This window comes from Excalfactoria chinensis, chromosome 2, assembly GCF_039878825.1.
Source record: "Excalfactoria chinensis isolate bCotChi1 chromosome 2, bCotChi1.hap2, whole genome shotgun sequence".
Classification (NCBI taxonomy): domain Eukaryota; kingdom Metazoa; phylum Chordata; class Aves; order Galliformes; family Phasianidae; genus Excalfactoria; species Excalfactoria chinensis.
Genome location: NC_092826.1, coordinates 12,757,890 through 12,784,464, shown reverse-complemented (window position 1 = coordinate 12,784,464; position 26,575 = coordinate 12,757,890). Strand labels below are relative to the sequence as shown.

General features: G+C 39.4%; 1 protein-coding gene across 4 annotated transcripts in view; it reads right to left on the bottom strand.

Annotated features, from left to right (window-relative positions):
- Positions 1–6,829: 6,829 nt before the first annotated feature.
- Positions 6,830–26,575, bottom strand: part of TAF2 (TATA-box binding protein associated factor 2) — a 56,149-nt gene continuing 36,403 nt past the window's right edge. For 3 of the 4 annotated variants that reach the window (XM_072329056.1, XM_072329058.1, XM_072329059.1), the window contains exons 21-26: positions 25,570–25,639; positions 23,911–24,020; positions 21,333–21,562; positions 18,581–18,733; positions 18,061–18,166; positions 6,830–8,466 (exon numbers count right to left, since the gene is read on the bottom strand). In XM_072329056.1, the coding sequence (XP_072185157.1) occupies positions 8,201–8,466; positions 18,061–18,166; positions 18,581–18,733; positions 21,333–21,562; positions 23,911–24,020; positions 25,570–25,639 (935 nt within the window). In that variant the 3' untranslated portion in view covers positions 6,830–8,200. The remainder of the gene's footprint in view (positions 8,467–18,060; positions 18,167–18,580; positions 18,734–21,332; positions 21,563–23,910; positions 24,021–25,569; positions 25,640–26,575) is intronic. The other variant, XM_072329057.1, reaches the window with a different exon arrangement.

Genomic DNA, 26,575 nt, shown 5'->3' with positions numbered 1-26,575 from the left:
AAATAACTATCTGTTTCCTTACTAACCCATGTATTTATTTGAACAAATATTTCCCAAGAAGTAGGGAGAGAGAACCATTTCAACAGAAAAGTTTTTTTTATTATGCTCATAACATATTATCATAACAGCCCACTTCACAGCACACTGATGTGTATCACAGACAAGCATCCATTGTAAAAAGCTCTTAAATGTATCTCGCTTTAGGGTGCTGACATGCTCACTCATTCTCAGAGGTCATAAGCTCACAACGAGGCCTCTCATTCCCACATGCCTTACTGAGGTTTTGCTGTATTTCAGAATCAAGCCTTAATTTGGGCATTATTGGCTTAGAACACGATCCATGTTGTGTAACGTCCATTTATGTATACGCAGTGTGTAAGAAAATAGACATGCTTTGTATATTTACATATAATATGTGAATATAATAATATATGTGGTAAATATTAAGTACGTATGTACTTATAGAAATCCTGCAAGCATTTTAAAAGTGTTAAAAAATATCTAGGCTCTGTATGAAAAGGACACAACGCATGACCAGGTTTAGCTTCACATGCTTCATATACTTAACAGAAGGCTTATCTTTTAAAAAGAAACACATATACGTCTGACCTTGAACAAACCTGCCTGTTTTCCTCTCAGCCCAAAATGCTGCCCAGACAGTCCTGCCTGTAAACACAGTGCTGGAAGCCTGCTCTGGGCAGAGGAGCTGCTTTGAGCTTTGGTCACACAGGTGAGTTGTCACTGCTCAGCTCTGCCCTCTCAGCTCAGTTCCAGCATTTCAGAGGTGATCCAGGCAACCAAGGGCAGAACATCATCGATCCAGGCAATGAAAAACTTACAAGAGGGAGCCAAAATCTCTGGAAAAGTAAAACAACAAACCATGAGAGCAGGCAGCATCTAATTGGGGGACTGCTGTCATGGACATCACAATTATAACCATCTCTGTAGATGTCGGAGGGGCATGAGAGGCTATTTCATACCTTCTGTAGAAAAGTACTTGCAGCTCCCAGCTCTGCTCTTCATCTCAATGGGATTAAAAGCCTTGACACCCCCAGCACATCCTCCCTTGCTTTGAAGCAAAAATAAAATCACAGAAGGGAAGAAGAAAATTGGAGAAAAGGAAGTGAGGAGACACAGGACAGGGGGGAGCTGGGAAGAAGAAAAGGAACCTGAGAACAGAGAGGGTGTGTGGTGGCCCTTGTCCATGAAGTGAACTCAGCTTGTAAGAGCAACAGAATTCATATCCCAGCCCCTGCCCCTTCCCCAGCCTGTCAAGGTGCTTTCACGACATGAGCAGGCACACAACATATCCCGAGCAGCTCACCTGAACAGTAGATGTGCCCAATTAATGCATCAGAAGACATAATGCAGAAGGAGGAGCAGGAAGAAAAGCCCTGCTAGTTATGACTACAGCTCGGGTTAACTCACGTGTTTCTTGTGTACTTCCTCCAACCTCCCTGAAAGAGTAGGGCAGTTATTTGCATGCAGTGGAGGACCTGAGTGATAATTTGAGGGAAGAGGGGAATGGTGCCTAGAAAGGAACTATGCAGATGAATGAACATCCTTTGTCTGAATGATACTGGGATCTTCCTCCAGTGAGTGTCAAACCCCCAAGAATATTAGGTACCAGATGTGTGAAACTTTCCATCTAGAGTTTCTTTTAATGTGATCACATTATGGATGCCTTTCACTGATGAAATCTACTTCGAATAGAGTTCAAAGAAATGCCTTAAGATGCACAGTGTCCCTGTTTTTCTCCAGCAGGCAGGAATCTGACAGTGTCACTCCAGTCTTCAGAAAGGGTGAAAGGGAGGGCCAAGGAAACCATAGGCCTGTAAGCCTCGCTTCTGTCCCAGGAAAGGTGGTGGAACCATCCTGGTGGCCATCTCTAAGCATGCGGAGGACAAGAAGTTGATCAGGGGCAGCCATGGTGGTTTCACTGAGTGGAAATCTCACTTAGCCAATCTGATAGTCTTCTATGACGGAGTGAGTGGCTGCATAGATGAAGGGAGAGCAGTGGATGTTGTCCACCTGGAATTCAACAAGACTTTTGACACTGTCTCCCCTAACATCTTCATAGGCATATGAAAAGTGAGGAGGCGAGGCACTGGTACAAGTCGCTCAGAGATGTGGTTGATGCCCCATCCCTGGAGACTTTTAAGGCAAGGCTGGATCAGGCCCTTGGCAAGCTGCTCTAGCTGTGGTGTCCCTGTTCATTGCAGGGGAGCTGCACTAGATGGCCCTCAGAGGTCCCGTCCAACTCAGAGGATTCCGTGATTCTAAAAATGAATTTGTATTCATACTTTTAAACATTAATACATCTGAACGTATTTGGTATCTTCAGGTGAGTCGAGTACTCATAACAAATATACGAATCTCAACCTTTTAAAATGAATGCATCCTTTGGTAAAAATAGTTGAGACAGAGAAACTTCTTCTATGCACAGTTTTCCAAATGCAAGGAAACAATAAGGTGTTTGGATGGACCCTGTGCGTCCATAAGGAATGAAGAACATTGTGCTTGATCCTCCAGGAAGGTAAACACGCTGTGGTTGATTCTGGCTATAAAGCAGGGAAAAGAGCATGGAAAACAGACGGGAGATGCCAGCCTGAGCAGAGCATCATCCCATCCCTGCTTTTCTGGATGTCTTAGTGTGATCTGCCTCTCCTGAAGCCAGGACAGCTCTCAGATGATGTACATCAGTGTGTTGGAAGAAAAGTTGAAAATAAAGAAATAAGGGAGAGAAACAAGTGAAGACAGCATCAGCTCCACTGTGTGAGTCCAAACCCTCTAAGAGCAGTAGGAACGGTGCAAGGAAGGTGAGCAACAGAACTGATGAGCCCTTTTGTCTTTCCATGTCTGCCCCGTGGTACCAAACAATTCTCCAGCCCTTCTTTCCCCCTTCCCTACCTCACTTTTTTTTTTCAGAGCACAGAAAAATTTGTAATTAGGTGACGAAAACTGGTAAAGCACTGCCGGGGATGTTTGTGATTGCCATACCAACTTGGAAAGCTGTCCTCAAGTGTTTCCCAAACTGCTAAAAACACCTTCTTCCCATATAGGCTTTGATTTGCCTTCTGGATGAGAGTTGAGCTATTACAACACCTGTTAAGAGTGTTAAACTTCCATGCAGTTAAAATCTCCAAGATTCAGGAAAACAAGTGATCAGATGCTGAGCAGAGCCTTGTGCTGGTCGGTCAGCTGGGCACCCACTGCTTTGGGCCGTGCTGTGATGAGCTGTGAGCCCCTTGCTGCTTGCATCTCTTCAGGTCCTGCACTGGCAGCCGCAGGCGGTGGGGCTTGGCACAGCCGTCCCCAAACAGAGCCCTACTCACAGCTTGGAGCCTGAGTCATCGTCCCTCCTTTTCCTGGAAAGGTGAAGGACAGATGACTTCCAAAAGAGTGTTTTTTTTCCTGAAGTGAAGTTTTTGAGAAGGGGAAGAAATGAGCAGGTCCTTGCAATGTGTTTTCCCTTCTGCAGCTTTCAACTTCTCCCTTCTTCAGGGGTTTGTCTTCAATTATCGAACATTCAATTATTCTTTATAAGAAATAGGAATTCATTTAGGAAATGAAAGGCACGTTTTCAGCACGAGGTACTTCGTATTAAAACTCTTCTGCAAGAAGAGAGGAAAAAATAAATTAAAAGAATAAAAATAATAATTAAAAGATCTTCTCAAGCTGGGGTCGTCCTTTGGCATCACTTTAGAACAGCTTCCATTGACCCTTACTGCTGGGACCATCCCCCTTTGATTTTCAAGGCAGCGCAGAAAATAAATGCCAGTCTGTGAGCCCATTTCCCATCAGCGCCCCAGAACTTTCAGTGTGAGTCTGGTTCAGAACATCCAGACACCCCTGAACCTTTCCACAATGCAGTTTGCACTGCTGAAGAGTGGGAACATCCCCAAGATGGAGGACCAGGAGCCCAGCCCCCTACTGTCTCCAAGTGATATCAGATGGCTGTGCAATAACGCAGGCTTCATGTATTAGCTGCTATGGACTCATGTGTATGAAAACACGTGTATGAAAACACTCAACATATTATTGCCATTTTACATTGTGAAAACGGGAGATAAAGATAAATACATATTTTATGAATCTGTATTCATATAATTATTTATATTGGTATGAAAAATAAATACATACAGTGATTAAATTTCCTTCCAAATATTTGTGTTTTCCTTGTATATTTTTCAGGGCCCTTATGCAATACTGATGGCTCTGTTAAAAATCAGGTTCTTAATTTTCTGTGAGTAAAGTGCCCTGGGGAACTGAAAATGCTGACCCGCCATGAATTTCCTTGCACGAAAAAGTTACACAAATTACCAGATCTCTATGAATGCAAAATCAGCTGCAAGTAAACAGCTGTCGTATTCTAAAAAGCCAAACAGTGCAAGGAGATGCTGCTGTTGTGGATGGTGACCCTGACATCAAGATGAGTGCGTCGTGGGATTGCGCAGCTCTCTGCCCGCCCAGCCGAGAGCTCAGCGATCTGCACTCTGCTCTTTCCTCCACAGCACCAGCACAGGTGGGCAAGGCCAGAAAAGCTGAACTGAATGCTCACTTGGATGCCAGGGAAAGAAGCTGTGCCCTAAATAGATGCGTAGACATGCTCGAATGTCTAAGAACAGCAGCACTTTGTGGGTGTCTTATTCTATAATTATGGAAAGAAAAACAAGACAAGAGTAGTCTGTGATAAAAGCTCATACGAGCATTTTCATGATGTCTTTCTTTATGGTGAACTAAAAGTTCACGTTAAAAAATGGAAACGCCAAAATAAAATCCTCCAAACTTTGACCTCTGTGTGTTTTTGCTTTGTACATGCAGTGCATTTTATTCCGGTGCCCAGATACCACTCACCTAAATCACTGAATTCAGTAAGGATGGAAAAAAACACCGAGATCATCCAGTCCAACCATCAGCCCATCCCCGTCATCCCCACTAACCCACATCCCTCACAGCCACACTTACTCTTGTCTCAAACACCGCCAGGGACAGCTGCTCCACCACCTCCCTGGGCAGCCCATTCCAACATTCCAATACCGCACCACTTTCTGAGAAGAAACCTTTCCTAACATCCAATCTGAAACTCCCCTGGCACAACTGGAGGCCATCACCGCTCTGCTTATCACTAGGAACCTGGGGGAAGGGGCCAATCCTGAGCTGCTTTTGTTTCACAATGAGCTACAAACCAGAAGCTGGAACCAAAATCGAGTACTCAGATAAACCATATGCGGCACACCCAACGTATCAACTCCGAAGGGGGAGAGGATGAAGAGTTAATCACCATCCAAATACAGAGTTTCAAGTGGACTTGACAAAGTCATAATTCTGAAAGACTCATCAGTTTTGAAACAGAAGAAGAAGCCAAGCTGAGCCACATTCAGTCACATCTTTGGCAAGGAAAGAGCTCCGCTTCCTACACCTTCTGTACATCCCATCACACCCAAGGAGTCACCACAATAATTAACCGACTGAAAAACAGAAGACCTAAGTGAACATCAAAACAAACTATAATGAGAGATCTTAACCCAAAGGCCTGCACTGTGGCAGGGCAAAACATCCCCCAACCATCCCCAACAGATGCTTTCCAATTTGCTGCTCACAAACCTACAAGAGGCATTTAACCACGTGCCTCTTACACCATTTTCCACCTTAACTTTTACCATTCCACAAACATGCCTTTTCTTACAAATACTAATTGGTAGTATATTGGTATTGCTAGCTAATTAGCAAGAAGTAAGGGATTAGCTCTTCCTCCTCACACAAAATAGAAGAAAAACTGCCTGGCCATTCTGATCTGTGATGGCATCTCCCACTTGTGAGCTCTGCCTGGCTAGCATGGCCCAGCCTTGTGTTCCATCAAACACACCAGTGGATGTTGCTGGTGGAGGCAGGACCACAGCATAACCTCAGAAACCATGTTGGAGAAGTCTTCTGAGCTTTTCTCCTCCAATTTGCCAGGAACTGAGTCTTCACCACGTTTTCTCACCGCCTATTAAATAATTTGCTTGGAGGCATACAGCCAAATAGATGACGCTAGAATTACCATGGCGGCTCCCAGTTCTGTGTCCATATCACCGAACAATACGTTCCCCTTCAGTATAAGGGTGTAAATCCACATCTCCAGAAGCAGAAACACCAGCCTAAATTACCTATGATCTCATTTTTAAAACATAAATGCCTCTGCCTTCGCTCTACCAAACAATGCCACCTTTCATTGCACATTAGCCCAGGTCTCCCACAAACACCTTTGGCACTGTTACCTCACTCCTTAGCCAAGGGAAAAAACAGCTAAAGATATTTCCATTGAGCTATTACTATAGCCTCCCCAACCTCTCCCTGTGATTCACAGTACATGATGCTAACAGAACAGCTCTCTGGCTCCAGTTAGTCAGCTGAACAGCGCTCGTAGTCAACCTACCCAAAAGATGCTCAGTAGCTCATCCTACCCATGCTTGGAGCTTTTCTTGTTGCATCTCTAATTCATCCAGACTGCAAGAGCTTACAAGCTTTGCAGACTACAGAGGAAACAAATTGCACCAACCTCAGCTTACCCCAACATGAAGAGTCCTGCATGGTAACAGCAGGCAGCCAGCACACTGTGCACGGGAAGGCTCCAGTGCTGCTCACACCACCATGGCCAAATGCAGCTCAAATGTATTTTAACATGTGCTCCGAGTACAACAACTAGCAGCACTATTCACATTGTACTAAAGGGAGATGGCACTGAGTAACAGATCAATGTGCGTGTCTTACAAAATGCATCTATCATCCTTCAGTTCTACAAAGAATTAGTTATCACAAGAAGTACAGGATTCAGCAGCAGGTATACAATATAAAAGCATTTATTAACTTCCATGAAACAGGATATGGCTTTAAAAAATCTTTGTGGGTCCCTGTTGAAAACTCTCTCTTTGCCTTAGGAGGAGAACTGACCTCTCACAGGAACACGGGAAAAATTCTGGAGAAAATACTTAACTCACATACAACCATCTTATGGAAACCAAATGTGGTACGAAACCCGGGCAATAAAAGTCAACCGGTACATGGAAATAAAACCCCTGCCTCGACATACAGATAAAGAGAACACATAAAAAGCGGCAGAGATGATTTATCTCTAAGAGCAAAACTCCTGAACGTTTCTGTTTTTAAATAAAACATTTGCCGAGTGTAAATAATACACTGCATAAAACACAGCTAAAAAGATCTGAACGTCTCCATCATTTCCAGTCCCAGACCGAGGTGAACCTAAGAGCGCTCCGTGCCTGTGGATGCACAAACCGATACTGCAGAACGCTTCCAAGAAAACATCTGTCAGAAGGAGGAAATACATTTTCATCTTTCAATTCTTAAGCTTTCCGAAAACGATTCTCAGTTTTAACAAAGACACCTTTCAAAAGCATATGCCAACGTCAAGCCGGAAGGAAATTCGGCCTTGGTCAAAACGATTTGCAAACTTTATTGGGTTATTAAAAGCCTAATCACAGACAAAACGTGCATTGAGCATTTTGCTAAAAATACAAAAACATAATTGCAGGATATCCAATGTTCACGTCCATAATAAATACCGGCGGCTCAAAAGCAGCTCAGAACTTTTTTTCAGGGGTTTCAGCACCTGAAGAAGGAAATTGCTCTGTGTGCCATTCTTATCATTTGAGCATTACACTGCAATACTTAAAGTAAGAAACAGCTCAACTGAAGATTACAGAAAAACTCTGTCTTCTCGGGAGGTCTGCGCTCCATTATACAATGCTGCTCTGGAAACAGCACTTCACCAAAGGTCTGGCAATTGGCTTCTGTTTAAAACACACTCCTCATCACTTTCTTCAAAGGATTAAAACATAATTGACTCTGGCAGTACACACAGACAGCATGATGTGCAGGGAGTTGCCAGTGGACACGGGATGCTTACAAAAAGGGTTGTTTTCTTTGTTTAAAATGGAAAAAAAGAGTGGGAGGTGCGGAGAAGAGTGAGATACAAAATGACTCAACCATATTTTTTGAATTCAACCACTGCATATGCAAACGGAAGGCTTCAGATGACGGTGGCGGAGCTTCTGAATTAATGAGGCAATGCACACATTCCTATTTCCATTAAAAAAGAAACAAAAACCAAAAAAAAAAGATAGAAGCTACAGTTATATACATCCTTGTAAGCATTCAGAATATTGCAAGTTGAACTCCAGAGAAGCCATTAGTATCAGTCCGAAAGTGATGGGGAACGGATTGATCGCGCACTGGCTGGACTGTTAGAGAAAGCAAAGGGATCCTTTTCCTTTTCTTTACTGTCATGTTTATGTTTATGCTTATGTTTATGCTTGTGTTTCTTCTTCTTTTTCTTGTGCTCGTGGTGGTGATGGTGATGGTGGTCGCTGTGTTTTGAGGAGCTGGACTCTTTACTGAACACGGAGAGCGGAGCTGCTGAGACAGGGTGCATGGTCACCTCTCCCGAAGACTGCTCTTTGCCTAAAAACCAAATTGATACAGTGGGGTTAAACTTTTCAAACAGAAGAAATTCTGAATTACTATGTCAGATCCATGATATCATTTCAATGTGCAAACACAGAGCCCCTTACTATAACAGTGCCATTAACAACAGCTTTGTTCTGAGTAATTTCTGAAGATGCACTTAATACTTCTGTATTACCGATGGAAGGTCCTTCCTCCCTTAAAAATTGCAAATGCATCCCAGATAGTTAGGAATTGTGAAGAGACAAATAACCGCAAGTTAGTTAGGCATCCAGATATCACACTTACATTCAGAAGGTCACTATACCAAGATTAATCAAAATATAGTTGCTCATGGAAACTATGAGAAACTGACACATTAAAGAGTAGTTTTGGGATATAAACTCCTTTTAGTCAAGAACTGAACTCCCTGTGATATACAAACCTATCTGATACTTATTATTTTACTTATTAAACTGACACTTCAACTACAACTTGTGAAGGGAAGCTGTGATGAGGAGGGGTTTGGCCTCTTCTCCCAGGCAGCCAACAGGACCTGAGGAAATGGCCTCAAGTTGTACCAGAGGAGGTTTAGATTAGACATAAGGAAAAACTTTTTCTCCCAGAGAGTGGTCAGGCACTGGAATGGCTGCCCAGGAGGTGGTGGAGTCACCATCCCTAGCAGTGTTTAAGAAGTGTCTGGATGAGAAGCTACAAGATATGGCTTACTGGTTTGTTGTAGCTACGGTAATGGGAAGATGGTTGGACTAGATGATCTTGTAGGTCCTTTCCAACCTTGTGATTCTATGATTCAAAACTGCATTTTACAGTCAATTTGGTCTATTCAAGAGGTTATAGAAAGTTTTGTTCTTAAACAAAAATTCAATAAAGATTATTACAATATCTGTATCGTTAACATTTAACATTAAAATTTCATTATTTCACACCAAATGCAATAGGCCGCAGGAGGAGGAGTGAAAGGGAAATGACCTAAGAAGAGCACCATTAAATAGTAGAAACAGAAGCTGGGAAGCCTTGAAGTCCATTAGGTAGAATTTGAATCAAAGCACTCACAGTGCAAGGACGTGCTGGACGTGTATAAAAACACCTTCAGACACTCAAAGCTTTTACTGAAGTGGATATTCTACCCAGCTGCCATAACTGTTATTTTGTTTATTTGTTCCCTCCAGTTTTTGGTGAAAGTATCTCCATTCAGTAGCAGGGAACTATATTATATACCTTATAATAGTCCTTTTCTGTATATTTGCAAATGCATTTTTCCCTGTGTCTCCTTTGCTTCTACATTTTCCTTTAAGAGCAGTAATGATTCTTCTGTGGTAATGCTTGAATCCAGTAGGTCTGAAGAGCCAGCTCACTGCACGACAAGCATCACAGAAGATTTCTATGCAACCTTTCTAGCCTTATCAAAGATTAAGAATGGATTCAATCAAGTATACACAGAGGAAAGTTTTCAGAGGGTACAGCTCAGTGTTTTTGTTTGTTTGCTTTTTCTAATAAAGATGGAAGAAACAAAATCTGCATCTGTGAGCAGCATTTGAAATTCCAAATAGAAACACGACGTGATTTATGCAGTGTGGATAATCAGCGATATCAGAATCTCTGCTGCTTAAAGTCTTCAAAAGAAATCAAAAGTGATGTCTTTCTAGAAATAGGTTTGGGCTCAAGTACAACATCTGAATTTGGTGCATTATAGAACTCTGCTGATGCTAGGGAGGTCAGACAGGAGCACAATAGTTTCCCATGCACTTAAAATATCTAATACTCCAATTTAACTCTGTATTCCTCAGATTGATGCAGTAAGCAACTGTCAGTGCAAGTATTTATTGCCAGAGCTCATAATGACCCTATTTTTTGATGTGTGTTATGGCAGACAGAAGGTATGCACACAAATTCTGCTTGCTGACTTTGCAGTAGTTGCAACGTATTTATTACAACTCTTTTTTATTGAGTATTTCTCAACTATGCAGACAGCAAGCAAACATGTAAAAAGCCTTCTTCACAATTTAACTAATTCTAATTACATTTCTCTTCAGGAGTACCTATACCTAAATTTATCCCCATAACCTAAGCTCATTTACTTAAAGCATGCAGCTCTTGGATAAACAGGAAAATTTTGCTTTTAGCTGCTGCAAGCATGCAAAATGACAGTATGCAGAGCAGTAGAAAAAGGAGCATTTATCTGACTGAGCATTAAAGAAGGACCTCACGCAGCTTAAGTGAGCACTATCTGACTTCATTAAAATATGCTACAGTACTTAAAGGTGGATCCTGGCAGACAAAAATGCTACTTTTGGTAACGAAGAAATAAAGAACATAGCAAAAAACCTAAAACAGAATCCATCAGCATTCATCCTTTAAAAAAAAAAATAAATCTAAGGTCCAGCATGCAATCTCACAGCAAGCTACAGGCATGTATCTTCAAATATACAAGGCAGACTACAGTCAAAAACAAAAACCCACATTTGTGACACAAACCTTTAACCCTTCACAGCTCCATTAATTCCAGAATTTGAAGTTACTTTGACATGGAAACTAAACCTGTAAATCGAGATGCTATTCTTCTACCAACCTCAAACCATAGTTAAGCCTTTGAACTCCAAAAGCATTACCCAGAACTGTATAAGGATGTGGCTATAAGTTTGCAAGGACTGTGTAGCAGTAGCTCTACTGCAGAGTGCTGGTGAATACTAAGGATGCAAAAAACCCTCAACACTGCTGCACTGACACCAATGCAGGTTCCCTGTTGTTTACCGCACTACCAGCTCAGCTAAGAAACTATCCACATTATTGTTCTGTGACTTATTTCAGCTAGGTTATAAAAAATTTGTAATTCAAGCTGCTATGTAAAATACCATTAACTGCAGCAACTTGGATAGAATATACAACAGTGATGTAAGCCACTGACTGAAGAGGGAGAGATGAACACCTGGAAACTAATAGACAAGAAGATCTTCAGACAGGAGAGAATTCCAATCCAACTACAGCTCCAGGACTACAGATGCTCACGGCAGCAATCAATAACGGTAATATGGGACAACTGTCAATCTGAAAAAACTTCACTGCAGAAATCTACTTTAACTGAGCAAATAGGAAGAGCACACACATTTTCTTCAGTGAGGTCAATGTGAGCCAAAACCTACTGCGCTTCCTTCATTTTTTAAAGGTAAAAATGTAAGCTACCTGGTAAACGTCTTCTTACCTTTAAAGCGTGCTTTGAAATCAAGAATCTCATAGAATCACATAGATAGATGGAAAAGACCTCCATGATCACCTAGCTCAAACATCCACCAACCACTGACACTGCCCACTAAACTGTGTCCCTAAGTACTACATCTCCCCTTTCCTTCAGCATCTCCAGGGACGCTGACTGCACCAACCTCCCTGTCCTGCTGCTTGCGCCAGGAGGAAGTGGGTTCCCTGCACAAGGAGGGAGTACTTCATGTCAAATTCATTCTGTAATGAGACTGGCATTACACCTGCACAATACTTCCTTTCCAAGTAGGAAAGCAAGGCTGAACAGAGCTGCTTCTGAGGGCATTTAAAACCACTCCCATATCACTAGGACTCAGACTGCTGCAAGGAGACATGAAGTACTCCCTCCTCGTGCAGGGAACCCACTTCCTCCTGGCGCAGGCAGCAGGACGGGAACCTGCCTTTCTCAAATAATAGGAGAGTACAAGCCCAGGAACTCATTTCTGAAGAGGTTAGTAGCATTCCTTGGAAAAGAATGCACATACATGTGTCTGTCCACTCAGATCTCCTCCTGTTTTGAATGTAGATATTCCAGTGTAATTATTGGCATTTTGGTGTTCCAGGGAGCTTGGTAGTTGTTTAAAAATAGACATGGTTTTAGATCTTGAAGAGCTTTAAGCAACATTTTCTGTCACGAATAAAAATTTGCTGTCAGATAATTACAACATCCTGTCCATCAACTATGTAGGACAAAGTTGTTTTCTTCATTTTTTCTGTTTGTTTTTCCAACAACGATCAGTGCATGAACAATGCCATTGGGTTGACTTTTAGAGCTATACTGTTTTATATTGGACCTTTACAATTTGGTAAAATATAACTTGAGACTTGAACATGGCAACAAACTTACATGAGATCTTCCAAGTGGCCTCTCCTGTATTTCTGATTGTGTGTGAAGAGGGTGGGACACCACAGACTTACAGTCTGTGTTTCTTTGCATTTACAATCTATTTAAAACTGCTGGCTTAAGTACGACTTTTCCAAATGGACACTTGTTAAAAATGATCCAACTGGCACCCTGATTTATTCAAATGTCACCGAAGAAGAAATTAACTTCACAAATCACAGCAAAGGGTAAGGCCCATGGGTCCAGTGTTCTGGCTGAGGACAGCCTGGTGTTCCAGAACCTGACACTGACCACCTCTGGGAAGAAGGTGACATCAACACAAGTATGCTAACACTTAATATGTCTCTCCCAGAACCCGAAGGAAGCTTTCTAATGAGAAATTTCATGCACTCTCTGCCCAGCAGTTGGATTGCAGCTCTGGCCAATGTTTTCTTCTAAAGAGCTAAGACTGAAAATGCTGAAAAGACTTTGAAAACTATTTTGACAAATATTGTTTCTCCTTATTTCTACTTTTCATTCCTGGATTGCCCTGGAAATACCCAACACCTTATTTTAATTTCATGCCTACTTTACATATCTCCTGAATCATCAATGAAGCGCATACCGAGAAACAAATGAATACAGGCAACCCCAAGATTCTGTGTTGAAGCACTTTGTCTTAAGAAGCACGATTTTCAAACCATGCATCTCTGGAAAAAGAAGTTACCCACTGTGCCTAGTAGAGCACTCTATTACCGACTGCGCTGTAAAGCTGAGAGTTCAGGTGAGGAGAAGTCTAGTTACAGAAATGTTTTCTGAGGTTGTGCTAAACAAATCAGTTAAATTGGTTTTGATATAAACACTTTAACTGCTTCCAATTTACAGATTCACTTGACTTCATGCAATTCTTAACTAGATTTATAACCCAAAAGGATGCCTCTGCTAAAATACTAAAAAAACAAGCCCACATAAAATATCTTTGTAACTGATGACTGTTTAAGTAGCTTCCTCTTTTGACTTTAAAAACCATGTTGCTCTGTCCTCGCGTTGAAACAACAGGTTGACTCTGGTAATATTTTAGCACATTTACTCTAATCTTCCAGAAAATTTACAAAAGAAATCATATATTTAAATCAATACGTCAGCTCAGCTCTCTTATAAATTTAGCCTTAATCCATCTTCTTTCTCTGCAAGGTTTATATTTGTATTAAAGCTGCTTTCATGCACTTTAGGATAAAGCCCTTGAAAACATCCTTTCTTGTGAAGCACAAAATTAACCACATGCTATTTCAGTGAGGCAAAATTAGCTACAGAACATCCAAACTTATGAGTAGCCAGTTTGGAAGCAGTTATATTTTAGGCAGTAAAGTCAACACATGTTTATTAGATAGTATCAAACAGATACTATGTTAATATTTTAAGCAATTAAAGGGCAGTCTAACAGAAGAGTTAAAACAACTCCTCCTTAAAAAGCACAGCAAAAATCCATCATTGTTAGTGTTGTTCTTTCCATCCAAGAAAAGGAAGTCTGCTGACATATTTACCTGTAATTCTAACGTTCAGGTAACCCCTTTCGACAGGAAGCCACGGACTAGTGTCTACATTTTGAGGTAATGGTGTTCTTACAGCTAACTTTGATAACCTGGCTGAGCTGCAGAGACTTTTTCTATGGTTCAGCTTCAACGTCTGGTAACTACTGTACTTAATATGTGGTGATTCACACCATAGGTTCATGCCTGCCATTTAAATGTAATCACTTGTTTCTCTCTACACTCTTACAGTAGTATTTATTCTATTCAAATTACACCAGAAATAATAGAATCCAGACAAATCATTAACTCCCTAAACTTCAGACAATACCTATGGATAACCAGTCAGTGTGTATGACTGTGGCCTATGCATGTTCAAAGTTACACGTACATCTACAAGGTAAAACAGTGATCTGCAATATTAGAGGTGGAAATTTCAAGTGCAATTATTCTGGAAAACACCAAATAGATAAATGGAACAGTCCAAAGGTTTTTCTGATGTGAATTCTGAGTGACAGGATGCCTTTCTCAAAGCTCACTGCTGCCAAGTGTGACCAGGAAAAAGGCTGCTGGTGTCAGTACATAAAGATGACATTGCTTATTTAACTGCTCTACCCTCAGCATTTGGAAGTAGTGTTGCACTTTGAGATGAGTGAAATACTGAATTAAATAGAGGAAATCTCTCTTAACTTAATTTCACAGAAGCCAACAATCTATGACAACAGGTCACCTCAGAGCCTGAAATACGATGTTAAATCTTCTGCATATATGAAGGATTTCAAGACCAGATTTCTATCTTAAGATGGGGTGGGAAGCATTACTATTACTATAGTTATTATATACTATAATATATAGTTAATATATACTATTACTATATATTACTATTTTTGATGATTTAGTAGCAAATAAGAATCACTTTAGAAACATGACCTTGCACAGTTTTAAAGGCTGAAAAGAAGCTATCAAGATTTTGGTACTTTGAAAACAATCAACACAACATGAACTGTGCACTGTCTGAATAATGCAGTTTTGTTTAATAACTTCTTGCAAAATGCTCAGATTCCCATAGAACTATCAGAGTCTGCAGTTCTATTATTCTTAGTAGAATTTAAGCCACTTTGTGTATGAACAAAGGTGCTTGCTGTAAGTATAGCCCTGAAACCTGTAATCCTGAGAGTTGTAGTACGTGGCTGCTTTTACTGCCCTTGCAGCAGGTCTGTACCTTAAACTTTAATACCCACTTGCAGAGGCACACATAAAAAAAAAAGTTTTTTAAATATAAATAACATTTTATTGGCTTTAAGGGATTGTATCAACTTGAACAAATCCAAATAATCACTCAGAGGGAGGGGCAGTGTGAAGAAAGCAAAAACAGAATACACAGATATAGCAGCATTTAGAGCCAACATGAGCTTCCTCCTTGCAGCTGCTCCTCGTGGGATGTGCTTGGCTGATGACCTAACACTTCATGTGACATGTGGGGACATAACCCACAGCTGTGAGATGAAAATTAAGTATGGACTAATTGCTCACTGCTTTCCAAGTAAGAGTCACAGTACTGAGGCAGATTACAGGACCTTACAGAATTGGTAAGAAGATCCTGAGGCCACTTCAGAACCTGTATAAATCTGTTTCACAATAAACTCACTGAAGTGTATCCCCCCCATCCTTTGTCATGCCTGCAAACAATTAACAATTCAAAGGTCCTCGGGGAATACTATCTGCGATTCCTCCATAAAACCATTCACACACAAGTGTTCTATCTTATTTATGGATGCTTTTATTTTTCCCCATCTGTTTGAAATTTTTTCCCCCCAAATATGATATTTCCTAAACACTGAACTGTCTTTATTTACTCGGTCTGAAATTCATACGTTTCTGCTTCTAAGAAAAATGATATGAAAAAGAAACAAGTGAACTTTTAGAAGCAAGGAGTATCTGTAGTGGAACTGTTTGTAGGTGCATAAGCCAAACACACACACACACACACACACACACACACACACACACACACACACACACACACACACACACACACAAAGAAATTAATCTGGAGTTTTCCAAAGTAATACTTTCATTAAAAATGAAAATAAAATAAAATAAAATAAAATAAAATAAAAATCAGCATTTATCCCATTTGTTACCTAGATGAGTGAATGTATTGCAGTGTACTGAATGCCTAAACAGCAAAGAAGGCACGTAAGTGACACTTGAAGTAGATTTTCCTATATGCTGTAGGACTACAAATGCAGCAGTGAATGGGCTGTTATTCCACTTCTAATCCGTTCTGAATTAAAGCACAACCTTAGTATGAAATAATTATGGAGCACAGAACTGGCTGACTGAGAGTCCCGTAAGTCCTATTTGTGAAGTACTTGGCTGAGTTTTGTTTATGACTTTATACCCCATAGAGTGTGTAAGTCTAGTAAATCTGTTGCAAAATACCATGTAAGAGTTATAAATACTAATCCTCAGTGGATCAGCTTCACACTTGAGTGCTCTGGATATGTCATTCTTTGCCGTAACAGAAAATGCAATCATTGTCTGTAACACTAAGGACAAAATTCAAAGCAGCTCTGAGCGGTTTAAAATAAAGGTTATATGGCATTACTCTCCTAAGCTCATGAGAAAGGACATTTTCCTTTTCTCTCTTAGGATGCTTATGACTTGGGCAAAACGTCATCAGTATTGCTACTCCACGTACCTAACAGAAAATGCATCCTGGTGGTACTGGCTGTACAGGCAAACATTAACCAGAGGCCATCTGGAATCCAGAAACTAGACCTCCCTGTGTTTTATGTCCCCATATGAACTTAATTTGTTAGCTGAGCAATGGCAGCAGTTACCTTTTATTAAAAAACAAACCTTAGTGGCTAGAGCATCTGCCAAGGAAGTACAACCTAAGTTGTAGGCCCAAAGGGGGTATGAACCTACAGCTTCCACATCCCTGGCCAGCAGCTTAGGCACCAGCCTCAGCAGGATACTTTGCACAGGAACATCCATTAGCCCTTCTCTAAAACAAGGTCACTAAAATGCCAGAACCACTCAGGCCATAGGGGATGCGGATGAGGTCACTTGTCAGCATAGCTAAGGACAGAGAGCACAGAACCGAGCAACTAATGTTCCAGATCCTGCTGCTAAGGTTTTTCTGTGTCTTTTACATTAGACAATCACTGGATAAAAACAAAAACAAGTGAAAGGGTAAGTACTCTGAATCCTATTCCTAGGATCAAACATCTGACTTTTACACACTGCAGGGACTTGAATCTGAAAGTCATGAGATGTAATGCGGGGTGTGTACTACCCAAGATCTTGAAGGATTAGCTACACAGTCACTCAACCTCAGCTTAGCTCCACTGCTGCATTTGGTAACTGAGCTTATAAACATGGTTAAAAGATTCTGAGAAACAAAGACTACTGACTGGTAAGTTGTGACAGGAGAAGAAAGAAGGCAGAACCTCATCAACAAAGCTCAGTCTGCCTTAAGGTTCTTACAAAGTGCATTTTTAACAAGCAGTTTTATCAGATATGTTATGACAAAGTCACAGAAATAGTAATACCAAAAGATGCAGTAACAATATATCTGCAGATGCAGTCTACTCAACTTCACAAAGCCCTCTGAGGCTTACCAGTTTTTCAACTACTGAAGTTAAAGCTAAGTCATTAGGTTGTCAAGAAAAAGAGACTCTTGTTTTTTCCAAAAGACAATCATCATTATTATTCAAGATCACAACTATGGCAAAGTAAGTTTCATTTTGTTATTTATGGAGTTTTAGCCCAATTTTTGTTATTTAATTCATTTCTAAGATTTTTACTCTTACAAACCTGATGCACACTTACCTTACTTAGATATGTACAAAAGTACATATGTTCATAGTTACCTATACATAGATAACACATATTAACTTATATATATATATTATATTGATAACTTATACATTAAGTTGAAAATGTTATATTGTCACTTAACAATAAATTTACTCATACCTGGTGTTGATGGTCTCTCCAGCATATTCAAATGATGGTAAATAAAAGCTTGACTGTCATGAACTGTGTCCATATCAATCTCCTCCTCTTCTTGAGAGTTTGAGAACTAAGATATTGGGAGAAAAAATAAGTAGATGCGAATAAATTCTTAGGAATATCACTACGTAGAATTTAAAATATTTTACTTCTGAGGTAAACTGGGGGTGAGAGGGAAAGGAGATGATATCTACCACTGCAAAGGAATAAAAATTGAATAAAATTAAAAAGCATCCATGTCTACCCTTCGTTCTAATTTACCGTGAAGCTGTATGAACAAGAACACCAACTGTCAACTTTAGTTCTCGCCAGCCAATAAAACATCTGATGGGAAATGATTTTGCCAAAGTAAGCGTAACAACTACTGTACACATATACACAACACGTCTTTTGTTTGAACACAGCCTTAAGGAAAGCCAGCAGAAGCCACTGCTGTTATTCCGAATACCCTGCATATTGTGCAAGTTGAATTTCCATTTCTTACTCTGATTTTGAGTTTGACTTTACTGTCTTCATTCTTCTCTAGTATTTGCCCTGGCTCCAATGGAGACCCGAGTGGCATATCAGCCTTCCTCTTCACCCCCTGCTGATGACCAGAAATGCTGGATGCTGTTTCCTTAATAAGATGATCATCCTCCTGAAGCAGCATTAAAAGATCAAAATTAGAAGATAGCAAGAGCCATGTTTCAGCCTAAAAAAGACCTGATAGCTGAAAGCACTTCTGAGTAAGTGGGTGATTTGAACAAAGTTTTCCCTGTAGTTCTGGCAAAAAGTATTTTCTAAAACCCTGCATGGATTTGTGCCAACCTCTCCTACAAACATGGTTTCTCTTTACTTCTATTCCTGCTCCCTCTGCATATCTAGCATTGGCATCTTTTCTGTCCCTTCTCACAATCATGGTACTGTTGGTGTGAAACAACATTCGCTGCTTCTGAATGGCCTTTCTATAAATCTGTGCCCCGTAGACTCTCCTCATTCCAAATCTCTGCTGAAAAGCTGTGACAGCCTCTCATCAACACATGGGATTTTGCTAAGCCTTCTTCTGATTTGCTTTAAAAACTAAGGCTTCCTTTGTTGAACGCCAGTCAGAATGAGTAATAATAATCTGCTATTTTTTGATATATCAAAAAAAAATAAACTGTTTTGTTAATTACTGCTAGGATAAGCAACAGAACGAGGGTCAGAGGAATATAAAAATAACAGGAGCATCTAATAAGTTAGACGTATAGTCATTAGAACAGGAGACAGGTGTTCCAACAAGTCTAATGCACAAAATAGGGAATGAAAAAGAAGTATCTGTAGAAGTAAGCATTTTTAAAAGCTCACTGAAAGCCAAATAAAAGCCATACCAGAGACTCTAAAGAGTACGTGCTGTTCATCTGAACTGCTCCTCCTCTGTTATACACAGGGTAACCCAAAAATTCTTGCCCTGAGCAACTGAAACTGAGTTTAATGAAGTGGGTAATTCTCATGATCTCCAGCACATTCAAGATCAAAACAGTCTGCCAGCACTGATTTTAACTCATTGTGTCCACAAAACATACACAATACACTGCTTTAAGGAATCTAGTTAGTCTTGCGTATTCTATCAGCTGTTCATTTTTATAGGTATTTCCCACTTTTCATCCTTCCTATTTAACCCAACAGAAAACAGTTGTGAAATACTTTAAACTTTGACTGATGCAAGAGACAGGCTTTATTTTATATTACTCCTTCATTCTTTTTTAATGAGGAAACTCAATTCTAGGTGTGTTAATATGATCATCTAGGCAAATTGGAGACTGGAGATGAAGCTAAGGAGGAGATACTAGGGATGAAGCATGAACTGAGGCTTATTCTAACACTCTGTTTTCAGCTTAAGCCAGCAGTGACAAGGGAGGAGCTCCCTTCCTTTTCTCACATTTCTGTCCTGAGCCACCACAGGCATTTGCATAAATGTACAATGAACTGGACTAAGGAAATAACTATTCATAAAGTATTTTTCAACCAGAACATCCCCTGATCCAGCTCATTGTGCAGAAAGAACACTGTGCTGAGAGAAAGTAAAAGAAGAGGAAGCGCTGAGAGGAATTTTTTTCCCCATCAAGATACACTGACTCCTAAAGAAATTTTGGATATTCACTGAACTGCAATCTAATACCTGGCACCAAAATGTCCTGTTATTTTATTCTGATGTGTGTGCGTACTTACTTAAGACTTATTACATGTTCTACAAATAAGCAGGGTAGCTGTAAGGATACGACGCCATCATTTTCTCCCCCTACTGGAAATACCTGTCATGGTACTATGATAATTTGCACACCGTATCATTCTGAACAAAAGTGATTTTAGGCATAAACTATGGGATTGATAATTATAAAAACAGCAACAGTAAAAAAAAATCCCATTTGAAAGGGTGGAAAGAGAAGTTTCAAATGTGCAAGTCACTTGTTCACATTCTCTTTCAGGATTTACACCTAAGCAGTTTCTATCAAAAATAAATTTGAAACTGTTAGGAAAATTACTTATCATTTCCATATACATTGAGATTTTTGTCTCCTAATCAACTTTGTCCTACCAAAAGACTTTGCCTTACAGCAGTGGCAACTATTGTGAAAAAACGGACAACTTGAACAGCTTGTAAGATCCATCTTCTGCCTACATCATGGATTGAGTGTTAGGACTGAAACCTCAAAAGCCTGGAAGATATCAAACTGAATATATGCAGCTTTTCAGGAGTTGTTACAAATCCTTCAGAGCACAGTACTAGATAGGCAGATTCACACGTTCAATGAAGAACAATTAAAAGTTCCAGCTTTCTGTCTCTTAAAGCTGTTTAAAAAGAAGCGTATCTATGTATTTTAAGATATAATAGAATATTAACGGAATTACTGATAAAAGCTTTTGTTTGGGAAAACTTTATAACTTGCCTATAAGCAATAGTCATAGTCTAATTAAAAAAAATTCATAACAGCATCAAACATTTCTGTGAATCACTTCGTGTCTCATAAACAACACAGGAAAAAGATAGTTTTATAAAGAATATAAATGACGAGAGGGGAAAAAAAACAAGTTTGCATATTATATGCAAAACAGTTAATTCAAAAGAGGTATGGAACGTGTCAGCTTTTTAAGTGGATGGAATAAAGAACAATAAGGTGCAAAGACAGATTGAGCACAATACAAAATGACATCAGTAACCAGTGCATTGACTTAAAGCCAGCTGAATGAGATGCATGCAGATGGCTTGTGCTTACAGTGTTCTGAAATACTACTGGCTGTCCGTGGTTGTTAGCAGTAGTCACAGGTTCCTGATTATTTGCCACTGATTCAGGGATAATGGTTGGATTAAGCACAGCCTTCTTTTCTTTCAGATTAAGAACAAGTCCAAGTTCTGGTAGTGGTAAACACGAAGGTCTGCTGAGGCCAAAAAGCGTGAAATAGAGGTCTACAGCACCACAACGTAACCTCCAGTCATGGGAAGTTCCTAAAATCCAGAAAACATCATTGTTAATACAAGGTACAATCTTCTCCCATGCCACAAAGAAGACAGTTTAAAGCAACCAGAATCCAACAAAGCGTGTACATCTTCTGGGCCCAAGACACACCTCCCTCACTACTCCTGCCTCTTTTTGTTCATTCAAATTCATCTGCTAGATGCTGTTCTAAATAAAGCAGTAAGTTACAAGCTGAATTTGTTTAGTATGACAAGATTCAATATTTAGCTGGAAAACTAAGTCTTTTCAATAAAAAAAAAGGAAAATATAATGCTTTAAAAATAAAAGTTTCTCTTCAGGTATTGGACAATTAAGTAGAACATTTTTATAAACCAAATGATATTCTCACACACTGCAGGATTTGGCCACAATTGTATGTGCATTCCATGCGATTTTTAAATATGACAGAGATTTGTAACCTCTGAAAACCACACTGACAGAGTGCATGAACCAGCAATGCATGAACTTCTTCTCTAACGTCTAATGATTGCAGTGACTATTACGTCATTTAGTTCACTAGATATTCAATATGTTTTGTGTTCAAATTGGAGATATGTTGTCTTATTGATTTGTTTTTCACCAGAAGCTCTGTACTTCTTCTATATCTTTAAACACAAATGGTCAAAGCACGCTTGGCACCCATCAGAACACAAAGTAACATCTGGTGCAATGCTGCAAACAGTGATTCTGGTGCTAACTCAGCCCAGCTCTTTACTGACTGCAAGTTTATTGGACATACTGTTCCACAGCAGGAATATAACTATATCTGGTAAACAAGACACAGATGTGCCAACTGCCATGTTAACGTGGCTGTTCAAGACATCAAAAAATAAAATTCTAAGATCTATCCCTGTATACACTGAGTTTCATGGGACTAAACAGTGTTTTGCAGAAGTTTAGTCGTACACACACAACCCAGGTACAAGAAATTCTCCTAAGTCTCATGACCAGTTGGGTATGGAGAACGTGACAAGAATATTAATTTGGACATCTCTAACATTAAAATAATCTCCAGAGAATGACACATTCACAAACATTACTTTTAAAACTATTTTAATATTAAATAATTTGCTCAACTTATCAAACTAAAGCTTCTTAAAACGTGAGGAATTCCCAGTCAGTTTCTCTCTCCTTTTCCAGCAGAAAAGTTAAGATCAAATAAAATCAGTTGCTGAATTTCTCAGCAATCACTGAGAACTGGAACCTCCATTAAATCGATAAGGTTTCACACAGAAGAAAACAACTACATCCACCAGAGTCAGTTTTCTAGCACTTGCTTACTTGAAATGAAAACAACTCATAATTGTAGAATCATGTAGTTTTAAACCTGGCTACTAGATTGTCTCACACTAACATTACCTTTCTGGACACCCTGGAATGCCAAACTTATGCCTGAGAGAAAATAAATTGAAACATTATGTCATCATGATACATAGAAATTTCAGTAGCTTAAGTCCCATTAATCATAATAAGAATGTATACCCTGCTTGTTACTTGTGAAAAGCAGTAATGGTTGCAAGAAAACACTGCACGCTCTCTTCTCTCAAGAAAAAGGAAAAACAAACTCTCTGATGGGAACATCAAAATTGTTTATTTTCTGTGCCTGACACTTGGCAAATCCTACAAAACTGAACTACCAGTAGTCTCCTGGCTTCAGCCCCTGGAGCATTGCAGTGAACTTTTAAACACTCAAACTAATGACACACAGAGAACAGACAGCCTTCAATGACCTATATGAATGTTTATATGTGATCTGTAGAAATGTAACAGATGTTAACGGGAAGTTTGTCAGGTCTGGATAAAACTGCTTCAGTAATGAAAACCAGGTCAATGATAAAGATGTAAACCCTTATCTCATTAGCACCGTTCCTAAACAAAGAAGGCAAATTATGCTTGAGGTTCACAATACTCTTCTAAAAATCTCTAATAAATTATCCATGCAAATGACACCCTCTCATGTTCTCTTAGTATTTGGTAAAACGTGGCAAAGAGACTGCCTAACAGTAAAGAAAGAGGAAAAAGGTACAGCTTCACTTAGGAAAGCATTCCATGAGAACATCTGGGTCAAAGAATAATTTTATGCCAAAGTGTCTCAAAGCACACTGCAGGATTAAAGAAAATCACAGAATCACAGAATTGTAGGGGTTGGAAGGGACCTCTAGAGATCATCAAGTCCAACCCCCCTGCCAAAGCAGATTCCCTCCACCAGGTAAAATAAAGATATGTTCAGTGGTACCCTGCATCACTAAGGAAGTTCAGGAGGTACGTGGATGAGAACTGCAGAAATTGAACTTTCCAGTTCTACCAATCTTAAAAAACTGAAAAAATAAAAACCAACCTGAATTCATCAGTTTCCAAAGCTGATCTACTAAAGCTTCGTTACATAAAGGCGACTCCATGTTCTTGGTAAAAGGCGGATTCTTAGTTAGCATATCCAGAATCTTATGCCTAAAATACAAAGGATTTTTATTAAATCCAAATAAACACATTAGGAACACAAAGTCTGTTCCGGTTGCAATGTTCTTACAAACCAGACTTCTCAAACACACAATATACTTGGATAAATTTATTAGTAAATCATTTCAAAACAAAAAGCAAGCAGCAACAAGGCATTATTACCAGACATCACTCCTGAGCAGTTAGGTACAGAACAGGCTGTATAATACAGGCTGTATTATACCATTCCGTTTAACTGCAGTCTTTTTAGCATGCTGACAAGAGGGAGTTAGGCTAACAAATCAACTGCTTTCACATTGCCATCAAAGGATTTTTAAATATTTTAAATTTTTATGGCTGCGATGCAAATGACAGGAACAAAACCAGTGACTTGCATGTCCTTCTGGAAAGGAAAACTGCCACTCTTAAGTTGTACGGGTATGTAAAAATTCCGTGCTTACTGTATTTATTTACAATATTTATACACTTGAACTGAAAGCAGATAGTTTTTTGCTTTAAACTTAGACTCAGAAACATTTCATCAATGATAATAATTGTGAGTTCCAATTTTAACTCTACTCTCTGCATAGGAAGCTTTCCCCGTGCTCTGTTACAGATTTAGGACAAAAAAAACTCCTTTAGGCTGATAGTACTGGATAACAGAATGAAGAAGCACAATAGCTTTTGTGGTTAGAGAAGTCTTTTTTTGTTTACTTATGCTTGAAATAAAGTATGCCTGCTTTAATACTTGCCTGCTAGACTTCCAAAGCTTTGCTACTAACGCTTTCAACCCGCTCCTCAAATCTGTATAGCCAAATGACATTTTGGGGAGCAGTGATAAATTTAACCTGATCTTTAGGAAAATAAATCTTATTAGCCTGATGCCAGTTTCTCAGTTGCAGCAGAGCACCTGTGAGACTGGGTAGTCATGGATATATATATATACATATAGATATATACATATATATATATGTATGTATGTGTATGTATATATATGTGTGTGTGTGTCTGTGTATAATGCTATTAATCTCTGAAGTTCAGTGATGTAGTGGTAACCATAGAAAGAAAGTGCTACAATATACAATCACTCAATGCTGAAAATGAAGTTGAAACAGGAAATACTAGAAAGTTACACTGTATTTTCATATGTTATCCTTTCACCCCATCTACAGTCTAACAATTGCTTTACACTCACAGTTGGCAAAGCATCGTATGTGTTATGTCTCAACCACTGTATAAATATCACAGTATCTTCTTGCCATATGCAACATCGGACTTGTATATGTCCTTTATGATTAGGAAATGATTTCTAACTGATATTCACCAGAGGAACAGAACATGTAACATAAAAATAATATAAGGGAGAATAAGAACCATGTATATTAACTTCTGAGGTGTCAACTGCTGAAGCAACAAAACGCATGTTCATTTATGTAAAGAAACAAGGAAATAAACTGTTTTTCATTGTCTCAAGCAGCTAAGCACTGGATGTATTCTAGCAAGTCCTAAGCAAGAATTAATGCAGTAGTTCCAGCATTAGTAGAAACACCAACTCACTAACCTTATGTAGGGTACAGGATCATTCTGAACCATTGTGAGCAGCCACTGTAGTTCTTCATAGCTCCTATCAACTGCAAATAATAAAATAAAATAGCTATCAGTAGACAGAAAAACAGAAGTTTGTACAAGATGGTCACGGCTTCCTGTATTACCTAGCACGAGAGGTCTGAATTACTGCAGCCGAAATTTCATTAATAATAATGCAAATTAAAAGTAAAGGGAGGTCTATATGGCTTAACTTCACAGAAAAATAGTAATATGCACATAACTCCTTCATGCCCATGTTGTTCAGTAACTACCAACTCTGATTCTTAGCACATGATTTTGTCATGAGTGCCGGTTATAAAAATCACTGAGAAAACAACCTTCTTTACTTTAGGAAGCATGCAGTACCAATACATCCAAATATCATTTCAACAATCTACACAGTATTTTTCATATAGAACAGAGAATAGACAATTCTTATACAAAACAATCGGTGACTATTATCTGTAAACCATGAAGAAAGAGGAAGATGACAGGGCTTACATTAAGCTCTAAGCATACTCTGAAGCCCTCTTTAGTTTTTTCAACATCAGCATACTCTGAAATTAAAATATAGTTTGAGTCCTATCAGCATGTGCTTCTTAGAAAATGCTGCCTGACACAAAGACAAAACCATCTTATTTTAACAGTTGTGTTTGCTGAACAGTCTTTAGCAGGCCACTTGAAAGTTAGCTCTGCTCTTCCTGCAATCTAGCTACAACAGAACGGCTGACACTGATGAGGGATAGGACAAGGCTGTTATTCTTTGACTCTAAATGGGATTTACTAGCTTACATTCTGCACCATTCAGATCACAGTTATGCAGTTTGGGTTGATTCTGAATGATGCATCTGAACAGACCAGGACCACAGCTGCAGAATTGCCTTAAAAATCTGGGAAGCCTTTAAAAAGCTACGTACAGAACATGCTTTGAAGGGATTAGACGCTGCCTGCGCTTAACTCCATGCACAGTGCTTTTCCTG